Below are 12,977 nucleotides of genomic sequence, written 5' to 3'. Positions count from 1 at the left end.
TTTCTTTACCTGCCCTCTGCTCCCCCTGTTCTTCTGTCACAATGGCAACAGCAGAGAGCTGCGGCAGAAGGGCACCCGACTGCAGTGGCTGCTGGGCTGACAAGTGTGATAAAATGATCTTCCTTAACTAAACTCGTAAAGCACTGGGCAATAAAACTCAATCTTCTGTAAAATCCAATTAAGTCATTATCTGACTGATTGTATCTTTAATTGAAAACAGAAGTGACAGTAAATTTCTGTGATATATCAGGATCAATCGATACCGCTATACAATCCAACCCCGAGAAGTGATTTATAATGTCAAACCCATATAGGTAACTCGACATTATTCTCTCTAAAACCACTGGTGGATGAAATTAAGAGTAAGTGCATTTAATAAAAAACAAGATGGTCAGGTTATTGATTACAACAGATGGGGGTGAAATCAAATAGATGTTTTCAAAGCACAGAGTGAAGAAAATACAAGTAATTTCTTTTTTTCCTGTTTAATACAGCTTGCCAACTATACACAAGAAAATTTGGTCATCAATAACGTTTTTATTTCAGGTACCGCTGCAACTACAGAGAACAATGAATTTTTTAAAGACTAGTTTCATTTCAGCTTGGCTTCTGTAACCCAAGAAAAAGTACATGCTAAGCAATTTTTAACAAATACCGAAAATCTGTAGTAACTTTTAAGTGCTTTAAGCCAAGATTGTAGCAAACAGGTTAACTTAGAAAGTACTAAATTTATGTTAATTTTATGCTGTTAGCAGAATAAATGCCTAGCCAAAATCTAGCATCTTCCATAAAAACATCCAACCATGAAGATTTTTGTTGAAAGTATTATTCTTACTTAAACTCCGCCCCCCTACTTTTGCAGCCTACAAATAGATAGAAAGCAGCATTTATGAAGGGGTTTATAAATCCTAGAACATTACTCTGACTCGCACATTTTGTTTTACTGTCATTAAAAAATAAAAGCTGAAAGAATTATTTTGTGATAAGAGAATTATCAACCTTTATGCCAATTTCTTAAAATCTTCATCATACTGAAAGCCCTTTTTACAATTTTATCTTGTCTTTGTTGAAGAACTAACTTGTGCGCTGTAGAAATCTTGCTTATATAAGTAGCTTAGCCATTCACTTAACTTTGATCACAGTTTATCTGCAAAGTATTATCTTTTTTATACTAGGATTAACCCCAAGGAACTCCCAGGGCCCCCCTAATGGGAAAGACTTGCGTCCTTAAACTAAGAGGTTGCAAATCACATTGTGCGGAACATTACAAAGGGAATAAACTCAACATTTTCTCAACGGTTACATCGGCATCAATCATCAGAAACCAAACACATCTCAACAAGAAGGCACTTTCCCAAGACGTCCAAGGAGGAGCTTCTTCAGGGCTGCTCATTCACCGTCTTCCATGACAGAATGAACAGTGAAGGTCCCAGAATCGGAGGTCGACTCGCACTCCAACACAGCTTTGGTGCTTTCGTTGCTGATGGGAGAGCTGCTGGAAAGGGAAACCAAGCCAGAATCCTGACTACTGGGTGGTGAAAATACTGAGGAAGCAACGAATAAAGGGGAGGGAGAAAAAAGGGAACACATAGTTAAGCGATCTAGATCAGTGACGGTCTACACAAATACACCCAAAGGCATGGAGTGATGAGCCGCCGTCCTTTCCTAGGCGGGTTCCCATCCATGTATCTCATCTGTCGTCACATGCACATGTCTGCAAGTGACTGCTGATGTGACTGATGTGATCCATGAGAAGCAGTCAAGTACAACATTCCTTGTAATGCTAGAGAAGACATGCAGGGGAATGTTTGATCCAGCCAGTCGAAACTTCCTGTTCCTCCGGGCTGGAACATCCTTCCTTTTGCATGTGATAGAAGGTGGGCGTGACCTTACCTGTCCAGCTAACAAAAGGATGAGTCGCGCAGCACCCTTCCTTCTTTTTTACCTCCTTCTTTGTTTGACCAGCTTTTAGCTGGGACTGCTCTGTTAGCTTCTCAGCTAGCAGAAGCACTGGGATTATTCCCCCATATGGAGTAGATCCACATGTACATATTTGTAACTAAGTCTGCCTTCAGGAATCCAACCGTGAACTGATGTAAGTAAACGTCTTTTATTGACTTTGAGTAAGATTGTGGAGTCTTTATTCTTTTAAGAGGGATTCAAGGGAACTTACCAGGAACGTACATTTCAATCTGAGACAGACTGGATTGTATAATAGTGAGAAGCTCGCATGAGCCTGCAACCAGCCATCTGCTGTGCATGTAAAAGGGGATTGTAACTCTGCTAAGTAAAGGAACTTGCTAGTGCAAGTTAGGAAGGATATTAGTAAACAATATATCCTCTCCTATGTCATCAGGCAACGTTCAGGTCAAAGTTGTTGACCTTTTTTTAGGGGGGGAAGTCAAAATTGTAAAACTGTCTTTAGGGGGAAAGGAGCAAGTCACTCGCCGGAAAAGCAATCAGGAAACAGCCTCACAGCGATTACTACGTCTTCCATTCAAGTGATCGTGTGCAAATGGAGGACGGGGTGAGGGGGTGGGGCTGGATCCTCTGCCCCCCAAAACGAAAAAGAGCCCACGATCGACCCAAACCTCCTGGGGATCAACCAGTTGATCGCGGTTGACCGGTTGGACACCCCTGTTCTAGACTAATCTATCCATTCTTAATTTTTATTCATTTATGTATATCTCAAGGCAGCTCACAACATTAATTACTGTTTGCTGTGTGACTGGATGAAGTACCATTTTTAATTGGGGGGGGGAACCCTAAAAATTTCAGTGCTATACAAAACAACACCTTTTTTTTTTTTTGGAACCCACTGTTGTTGTTTGTTTTTTAAAAAAGAGAACCATTCTACGGAATAAATGAAAACGTGGCTAGAAGAAGCCTGCCTCCTTCCCTCCATAATCATCCCTGTGAAATTACGGTGCAGAATCCCTGATGGGGCACCTGCCAACTGCCACCCTGTCATGCATGTATGGCTTCTATTTTTTTATTAACATATAAAACACATACATATACATTTACATATACAGTGGTACCTCGGGTTACATACGTTTCAGGTTACACACTCCGCTAACCCAGAAATAGTGCTTCAGGTTAAGCACTTTGCTTCAGGATGAGATCAGAAATCGTGCTCCGGTGGCGCAGCAGCAGCAGGAGGCCCCATTAGCTAAAGTGGTGCTTCAGGTTAAGAACAGTTTCAGGTTAAGAACGGACCTCCAGAACGAATTAAATTCTTAACCCGAGGTACCACTGTACATTTACACAATACACAATACACGTACACAACACTACCTTATTTTCATAACATAAAACATACCTACATTGCTCTATATAAAACCTACCTATACTATACATATCAACATACCTACACACCTACCCCACACAGACACCCACCAAGCGACTTGACTTCCAGCCGTTCTTGTTACGCTATTTTATTTTTCCAACTAGCTTAACGCATTTCATTATTTCTTTAATCTATTCTTTTATCTTAACTTTCCTCTCCTTTCACTCTAATCATTGTCTGGATTCACTCAGTATCTGTCAGAAATTCTACTTTTCCCACATAATTTTTGATGTATTCCTTAAAGATAGCCCACTCCTTATTTGTACCATATCTCCTCTTATCCTCCCTGTTAGTTCGGCAATATGGAAGTATTCCATCATTTTAGATAACCAGTCTGTTTTAGTTGGGACGCTGCTGCTTTTGAGTCGAGGACCCTCCACCCGCATAGGATTATAATAAGACACACAGACACGTTATTTTAGGTTAATGGGCAAAATTAGGCCACAACTTTTATTGGTTACAGCATGTGAGTGGTACTGGCTTAGGCATTGGATGAAACAGCAATACCAGACTCCACAGGAGTCATATCAGGGTTAACAACCAATGGGAGGAGCTTGCTGATGCAAATACAACTGGAAGCTCCCCCTGATGTCACCGGGGGTCGTGCTATGGCCCTAGCCACCAGCAGGGCATCGGACAGGATCCATGACCGCCGGATTCTTTTAACGGAACACCCAAAAGAGGAGGGGTAAATGATGGCGCATACCCAATCCTCCAACACAGAACACATATTCCAATGCCTAACCTCCAATGCCAGAAAGTTGTGACGAATTGCTACGAGGTAGGTGAAAAAACCAAGAGGCTGGTGCCAATTTGCCAAATGGATAAAAAAGTCCTACCAAGCCCCTTGGACAACCAACCGAAGTCCATAGCAAGGGCAATACGCAAAAAGAAGCTGACCTAAGAGGGAGGGAGGGCAGGAGAGCAGGAGCAGACTGGGAGCTGAGTGCTTTCGCGGCTGTTTAAATGCATTTAGCCCCGCCCACCAGCCGGACCTATTGGTCGGCTGGGAGGCTTGGCCGCGGCAGCAGAAGCAATCAGGAGCAGGAGCCGAATACGCCTCCTCTGCGAGGAGCAGAGGCCTTTCCCAATTTTTGGCAATCAATAACCTTGCCGCCGTAGTTGCATACATAAATATTGGTCAGACTGTTTCCCAGTCTGCCACCTCGGCCACTCCGCTCCTCCTTACGCCACTTAATGTTGTATTTTAATCTTGTTTTTTTAAGTTGTATTTCAATTGATTGTTTTTATATTTGGTGTTAGCCGCCCTGAGCCCGGTCTTGGCTGGGCAGGGCAGGGTATAAATAAAATTTATTATTATTATTACAGTGGTTCCTTGGGTTAAGTACTTAATTCATTCCGGAGGTCCGTTCTTAACCTGAAACTGTTCTTAACCTGAAGCACCACTTTAGCTAATGGGGCCTCCTGCTGCTGCCACACCGCCGGAGCACGATTTCTGTTCTCATCCTGAAGCAAAGTTCTTAACCTGAAGCACTATTTCTGGGTTAGCGGAGTCTGTAACCTGAAGCGTATGTAACCTAAGGTAAAGGTAAAGGGACCCCTGACCATTAGGTCCAGTCGCGGACAACTCTGGGGTTGCGGCGCTCATCTCGCTTTATTGGCCAAGGGAGCCGGCGTACAGCTTCCGGGTCATGTGGCCTGCATGACTAAGCCACTTCTGGTGAACCAGAGCAGCGCACGGAAATGCCGTTTACCTTCCCGCCGGTGCGGTACCTATTTATCTACTTGCCCTTTGACGTGCTTTCAAACTGCTAGGTTGGCAGGAGCAGGGACCGAGCAACGGGAGCTCACCCCGTCGCGGGGATTCGAACCACCGACCTTCTGACCGGCAAGTCCTAGGCTCTGTGGTTTAACCCACAGCGCCACCCGCGTCCCTTAGGTACCTAAGGTACCACTGTATTATTATCCACAGACAACGAAGAATAGGATAAGGGCAGAGGCAGAACTGCGTGACTGGTTCCACCACTCTGGGCACTGAGCCTAGGAGACACTACAGGGCGTGGCAACGATGGCACGGCATGGGCAGAACGGAGCGTGACAGGCGGAGGCACCACATTTGTGCATCGATGAAATTCCAAAGTCTGCCCCTGCTAAGGGTTGCCACCTTTCTGCTGCCAGCAGCGCTCCTCTGACTTTTAACAGCTGCATGAAAGGAAGATGAAGCTGCTCGCAGCATGGCACCTGAAGGTGGAATACGGTTTCTGCTTGCCTTGTACCTATTATAATCACAAAATTTCCACCAGAAAATAAACAAGTTGACTCTCACTTAGCAACTGAGACCTGTGGATATAGGGCAGTATACATATTTAACTAATTATAATATTAATAGTTATAACTGCCAGCCCCAGACCTCTCCTTAAGAAGGCATGAGGACAAGGAGTAGGTTGTGAATTGTGCAAGGAATAAAAAAACCCCCAACCCAACCTCAATTTAACTTCCTGATCTGATTTTAGGATGTATTTTAATTGATTGCCTGATTTTATGTTACAGTGGTGCCCCGCAAGACGAATGCCTCGCAAGACGGAAAACCCGCTAGACGAAAGGGTTTTCCGTTTTCAGAGGTGCTTCGCAGGACGAATTTCTCTATGGGCTTGCTTCGCAAGACAAAAATGTCTTGCGATTCTTGAGGGTTTTTTCCGCTCCCCACCCCCTTTTTCTAAGGCGCTAAGCTGCTAATAGCCTTTTAGCAGCTAATCCGCTAATTCCTTAAGCCTTTAATAGCCGCTAATAGCTGCTAAACCGCTAATCGGGTTGCTTCGCAAGACGAAAAAACCGCTAGACGAAGAGACTCGCGGAACGGATTAATTTCGTCTTGCGAGGCACCACTGTAATGTGTTATACGTTTGATGTTAGCCGCTCTGAGCCCGGTTTTAGCCAGGGAGGGCGGAGTATAAACATAAATAATAATAATAATTATTATTATTATTATTATTAGTGTGATTCAATTAAAGAGGTTCTTCCCACACATATAAACGGAATGAGGAAAAAATGTTCCATTATGATTATTTATTTATTCCGATTATTCCTACCCTGCTGGTTTTAGCAAAATAAAACATTGCAAGTCATTTAGAAGGCATGCTGCATAAAAGTAACGTTGACATAAGCTATCCAGCAGAAGAAGGCAGAAACACTTGAACAACTTCTCGTAAGCGGCAGAAGGATGATAAAACCAACATCGCCTTAGAGCAATAAACTTCAGGGACAATAATAAAATCGGTATCCAAACACAATTAAAAGTTTTCCGGCAGGTGCTAACGGAGGCCAACAGTCCTGTGGAGAAAGAAGACGGTGAGGGAAGCAGGGAGGCCGAGACAGTGGCAGCATAGCTGTCAACGTTTCCCGTTTTTTAAGGGAAATTCCCTTATTTCAAATAGGATTCCTCGCAAGAAAAGTGAAAAGTTGACAGCTATGAGCGACAAAGCCTGATCCAGCCACGCTCCTCCTCTCCACCAACTAACAACTCCCCTATGGAAAACATGAACAGGCATCAAAACTCCTGCAGTAGTGGAGGTTGCATTTTAATGTTTTAATATACAGTGGTGCCCCGCAAGACGAATGCCTCGCAAGACGGAAAACCCGCTAGACGAAAGGGTTTTCCGTTTTGGAGGTGCTTCGCAGAACGAATTTCCTATGGGCTTGCTTCGCAAGACGAAAATGTCTTGCGATTCCTGGGGATTTTTTTTTGCTCCCCACCCCCTTTTTCTAAGGCACTAAGCTGCTTATAGCCTTTTAGCAGCTAATCTGCTAATCCCTTAAGCCTTTAATAGCCGCTAATAGCCGCTAAACCGCTAATCCGCTAATAGGGTTGCTTTGCAAGACGAAAAAACTGCTAGACGAAGAGACTCGCGGAACGGATTCTTTTCGTCTTGCGAGGCACCACTGTATTTTAATCTTGTTTTTAAGTTGTTTTTCAATCAATGTGTTTTTATACCGGTTGTTAGCCGCCCTGAGCCAGGTGTCGGCTGGGGAGGGCGGGGTATAAAATATATATTATTATTAATATATATTAATAATAATTAATATTAATAATATATTATTATTATTATTATTATTATTATTACTGTCCTTTTCAACTTCTCCAAACTTTAGCACAAAGCGAGAGGTAGATCCACTTCTCTCCCAAATCTTCTGAAAGTGCAGAGAAATCAGAAAGGGGTCTTTTCTCTCTGCACCGGGATTAAAAGATGGGATACACATTAATAAACACATGACCCTCACCACGATGTATTGAGAACCACTAGTAATAGTTTCTCTACCACCATCCATTTGCAGATTTCTGCCACTCCCATCATGGATGGAATGACCAAGGGAATGCGTGGAGACACTGACGTGTGTCAGTGGCTGCCCATTCTGACATGGAAAGGGCACAGGGCAAAGAAATAGAGGAGCCCAGGGCCGGCCCTGTAATGTGGCAATGTGGAGCAATCTGCTTCAGGCGGCACCATGAGAAGGGGCATGCAATGGTCGGGGAAAGGAAGGGAAGCAGGAATTAAGTGTATGAATGCTGCAGCAGGACTTTTTCAAGTGTTTGTCCTGGTGCCATTTGGGTTCTGCTTCAGGCAGGAAAATATTCTGGGCTGGGGCAGCGTAGAACACCCTCTCACCAGATGTCAAGGAGATGAAGAACTACACAACTTTTAGAAGACATCTGAAGGCAGCCCTGTGTCGGGAAGGTTTTAATGTTTTATCACGCTTTTTATATGTGCTGGAAGCCGCCCTGAGTGGCTGGGGAAACCCAGTCAGGTGGGTGGGGTATCAATAATAAAATTATTGCTATTATCAAACAGGAATCTTGCTGCTGTGATGACATATGAAACAGACCAAAACTGGTGTAGATCTGCTGTCAAGCAGAGGGCAAGGAAAAAGAAAAGCAGGAACGAAACAACAAGTGTCCCGTCTCCGGAAAAATGAAAAATAAAAACAGATATGAAATATTGGAAGAATTTGAAAACTAATACAGTGCAAGAAATACTGGCAACATTTCCATCTCCACTAGATACAAAAAGCAAAGCAAAGGGGTCTCTGACCTTGCTCACCTTTGATGAGTCAAGATCCACGCAACGGCACTCCTTTCCCGCCTGGCGTGGATGTAATTAAGGGGAAGCTGCCGTGGTAATTTCTCTCCTCATTAACTTCCTGATTGGTTTGAGGCTCAGATTTCCACCAGGCTGCCGTTTGTCACCAAATCCAAATGGCCAATCGTTAAGACTAATGTTTGTGTAACTAACTGCCGGCATCTGCCGCACGGCTCCTTGTACAACAATAATAGGGTAAGCGAAACATTAAAGCTCCTGTGTTAATTCAGCACTTATTCATCACCGGGGAAATCTATGGTGTAATTAGCAAAATGCATCGCTAGACAAGTGCACCGCGAGTCCTTTGGAAAAAGCTAAATCACAGGAGAGGCTGTCTGAGAGCCCTTAATGCGTTAACCATCAGGACTTATTCCACTCTGAATGCTTGTTGTTTAGTGGGGGGCCAACGCCAAGCTAAGATCCTTTAAAAAGGTAACGCGGAACAATTCACCTCCCGTTGACTCCATTGATTGACAGAGGCCAGATTGCACAAAGTTGCTTAAAAAGATGTGGTCAACCTGGCAGAATCAGGCATGAACTTGTAAGGAATGGTGGTAATGACCCAAATTCTGTTTTCAGACTTCTGCACTGCAACCGCTGGAAACTCGACCTGGCAACGATTGGAAAAACAGGCAAAGTTCCCATTGTAGAAAATACAGTATTTTCTAAGTGTAGAAAGCTGTTTTTATTCTCAGAGCAAGCCCCTGTGATGTCCACCCATTTCAGTGGCAACGGTCAAGTGCAAACGAGGCAAGGAAATGAGAGATTCCAAATGAGAGATTCCTCATAGTCTGTCCCACAGGAAGGGAATGTCCTTGCCTCCATTGGTGACTCCCATCCACACAGTTTCCTTCTGATTCATGATAAGAAAACAAGTCCGTCCATCGCCCAATGCTTTGAGCCCTGGAGGGGCCACAATTTCTTCAGTTTAGATAACTATGGAGAGAAATCTCAAATTTATTTGCTGAACCCAAAGGCAGCCGGTAGAAGAGACTTGTGCCATCTTTTTAAGGTGCTCACTTGATCTCCTGTGTTGCCCATGCCTCTGCTGGGAGGGGCAAAACTGGGATGGTACAAATGCATCAGTGTGGTCCATCCATTACTCCTGCCAGTGGCAAGACCTGTGGTTTCCAGACCACCAACCTCTGGCCTCATCAGTCGCCACTGCACCATAGAATCATAGAGTTGGAAGAGACCACAAGGGCCATCGAGTCCAACCCCCTGTCAAGCAGGAAACACCATCAGAGCACTCCTGACATATGGTTGTCAAGCCTCTGCTTAAAGACCTCCAAAGAAGGAGACTCCACCACACTCCTTGGCAGCAAATTCCACTGTTGAACAGCTCTTACTGTCAGGAAGTTCTTCCTAATGTTTAGGTGGAATCTCCTTTCTTGTAGTTTGGATCCATTGCTCCGTGTCCGCTTCTCTGGAGCAGCAGAAAACAACCTTTCTCCCTCCTCTATGTGACATCCTTTTATATATTTGAACATGGCTATCATATCACCCCTTAACCTCCTCTTCTCCAGGCTAAACATGCCCAGCTCCCTTAGCCGTTCCTCATAAGGCATCGTTTCCAGGCCTTTGACCATTTTGGTTGCCCTCCTCTGGACACGTTCAGAGGAACCGTCTCTTCAGATTTTACACCATGCACAAACCCTAAAGAAGGGGTGCATGGCCCCCAGACCTTGCTAGACTCCAACTTTCATCATTCCCAGCCAACATGGCTGATGGCAAGGGATTATGGGAGCTCGAATACGGGCGGAAAGTTGTCCTGGTTGAAGTCCAAAGAAGGACAAGGGACACACAAACACACACACACTCCCGTATTTCTAGGGGTGGACGGCAACCCTAATTCCAGCAGATGGACCTTTACTCTTCGCTATGACAAGCTGCATCTCCCCAAATTGCCCCTTCCACTCAGCTACTAAGGTACAGAAGCCCTGCTCTCTTTTGCTTCTGGTCGCCTTACGAGAGGGCACGGCTCGTTCAGAGATGTCCTTTGTTCCTCACCTTTGTGACATCTGGAAAATTGGTGGAAGCTGTAAGAGATTTAGGCATTGGAGGCATGAGCAGCTGAAGCATGGAGCAGGGCTCTACCTCAAAACCACCCAAAAGGCAGCCCTGCCACAACACATAGGCTGGTTCCATCTCATTCTCGTTTCTCCCAACTCAAAGTGGTCATTACTGTTTCCTTGTTACATGGAAAAATAAGGAAATCAAGCATTGCCCCGCTAATCCACCCGGTTTAGTCCACAGCTGGTGGACTGAGTTATGAACACCAATTTCCCAGGAATGTGCCAAGCCTTGTACTGTTGTCTCAGTCTTACTACAAAATAAATATTTGCATGTTTACCTGGGCACATGCAACTTAGCGGCTAATAATTAGTATTTAGTTTGGAACTTGCGTATTTTTCCCTTCCTTCCTTCCTTGTATGATATTGGTTACATTTTGGCCAAAATGCAAAGACAAAACAGAACACATAACCTCCAAAATAAAAGTCATCAATGAACTGAGATGCCATACAAAGAACTGCCTAGACTTGAGTGATCTTCTGTAAGTCAATGGCCTGGAAAGCGTAATATGCTTCTAGTGAAGTGAGAAACCACTAGGATAGTCATGCTTGGAAGGCAAATGTTCTTTGTGTTTACATTTAAAAACCATTAGACTCTTAATAAGAAGCAATTTTTTAAAGATTTAAGCTCTCAAGTGTTACAGACCATTTATTAAAGCTCCTTCACCTTCTTATTCAGGGAAGGAAATAGAAGGCACATCCATTCTGCAGACTCGCTTGGAATCTGGATCCGAAGGCCTGTTTCTATATTAAGGCTGCAATCCTATTGCCACTTATCTAGGAGTAAGTGCCGCCACTGCCATCAATGGGGGCTTACTTCCAAGTAGACAAGTATAGGCTGGCACTGGAATCAAAACAGAGCACCGACATGCCCAAAAGGTGGTCTATAAAATGTGGCGAAGGCATTTCCAAATGAAAAGCTTTGCGGAGAGGGCATAGATTAAGGTTGGTTTTCTGAATACAGATAACCAGGAGCAGATGGAAGCCAGAGTAGGTCCAGGTTGGAAGTGCAAATATGTAAAAGACGAAGGGAGTCCATCGCATTCTCCCCGGAGCGGAGGAAGGGCTTGTTGATTAATAGAAGCAGATCCGGTTGATTTCTCAATAAAACAAAGGAGTGAGTAAATCTATTCTGTCTGTTTTGATGGGAAAAGGTCAGGCCGGGATGAGAAATGGAAGGTACAGTGGACCCTCTGGATGTGAACTTAATTTGTCCCAGGGGTCTGTACTTACCCCAAAAAGTCTGTATCTGCAGGTGCTGCTTCTGCACATGGCACGACAAAGCGCTTCTGCGCATGCGCCGTTCGTAACTCAAAATTACGTTATCATTTAGGGAAGATAAAGGATTCCACCCAAGGCCTCAAACCACCACCCTAGACGGCAAAGGTGTTGCACACGGTCCCACAAAGGGCGCCCACAAATGAAGGTGTGAGTGCTCATTACACGCACTCTAATGCCAACTCAAGGAACATTGTTGTATATTCAAGGGCAATAGTGCACTAATAATAACCAACATTTGAGAATTTAACGGGAAACCATGTCAATACTTTGGTTTAGCACAAATATTGTTTTCTTTTTAAATCTAGGTTTTATTATTTTTGCTTATCTTTGTAGGATACAGATTTTGTAATTGGGGCAGAGGCGAGGGAGAAGGGACTGCCATAATAGGGCACCAGTGGGTTTCAGGAATGTAGGGCAGAAGTTCGGAGAACCCACAAACTGGTGAGCCGTTCGAGATAAATTATATCAAAATCCAGGATTTTCCAAATATATTCCTCTGCTGACTATACCCTTACATTACGGTGATCCCAGTGAAATATTTATTTAGCACATGGATGGATCACAGACCCCAAATGTTCCGAATGGCCATCTGATTACAGCATTCTGAATATTGGGATAAATTATATATATATATATTTTCCTCTTACCCAGTCATATGGTAGAAAATGCATAGGTATTTCCTTTTTTCTTTTTATTTCAACAGGTCACAGTGCTTTGTAACACTATAAATACGTATTTGCAGGGCCACATCTTCTCAGTATAGTATGAAAAGCAGAAGGGAGAACAAAATTTTCACACACCATACCCTGCACAGACACCTCTGCCTTGATGGGTGGGACAGTTTGAAGACATTGGTGCTGTCCAAAATGGCAGCCAATATTACGTTTTCTCCCCCGTTTATATTGCGTGCTGAAACATATCCGTACCCTGGTGACAACGGGCAAACCAATGAGACAAGGCTCATTTGTTTCCCTATACTTTACAAAAATCACTGTATACTGAGCTGCCATTTTCAGCTGTAGCGCCATGCTTATCTGAACACCTAGTTCTGCCTTGAATACGCCTATTATTTCACAACAGAATCTCTGGCCGCTGCTGATCTCCCCTTCTCACCAACAATGTTAAAAAACCATTAGGATTATCTCAAATGCCTGCCACTTGACTGATTCGCTGTGTACT

At 44.0% G+C, this 12,977-nt stretch overlaps 1 protein-coding gene across 1 annotated transcript in view; it reads right to left on the bottom strand.

The window, feature by feature from the left end:
• Positions 1–469: 469 nt before the first annotated feature.
• The window catches only part of DMRT1 (doublesex and mab-3 related transcription factor 1), a 62,596-nt gene continuing 50,088 nt past the window's right edge, over positions 470–12,977 (bottom strand). The window contains exon 5 of the mRNA XM_083420454.1: positions 470–1,544. Coding sequence (XP_083276580.1) covers positions 1,390–1,544 — 155 coding nt within the window. The 3' untranslated portion in view covers positions 470–1,389. The remainder of the gene's footprint in view (positions 1,545–12,977) is intronic.

The sequence above is a fragment of the Podarcis tiliguerta genome (genome assembly GCF_965153285.1).
Source record: "Podarcis tiliguerta genome assembly, chromosome: 17".
In the NCBI taxonomy this organism is placed as follows: Eukaryota; Metazoa; Chordata; class Lepidosauria; order Squamata; family Lacertidae; genus Podarcis; species Podarcis tiliguerta.
Note: the sequence above shows the minus strand (reverse complement) of the source record. Positions and strands in the feature narration are given on the sequence as shown.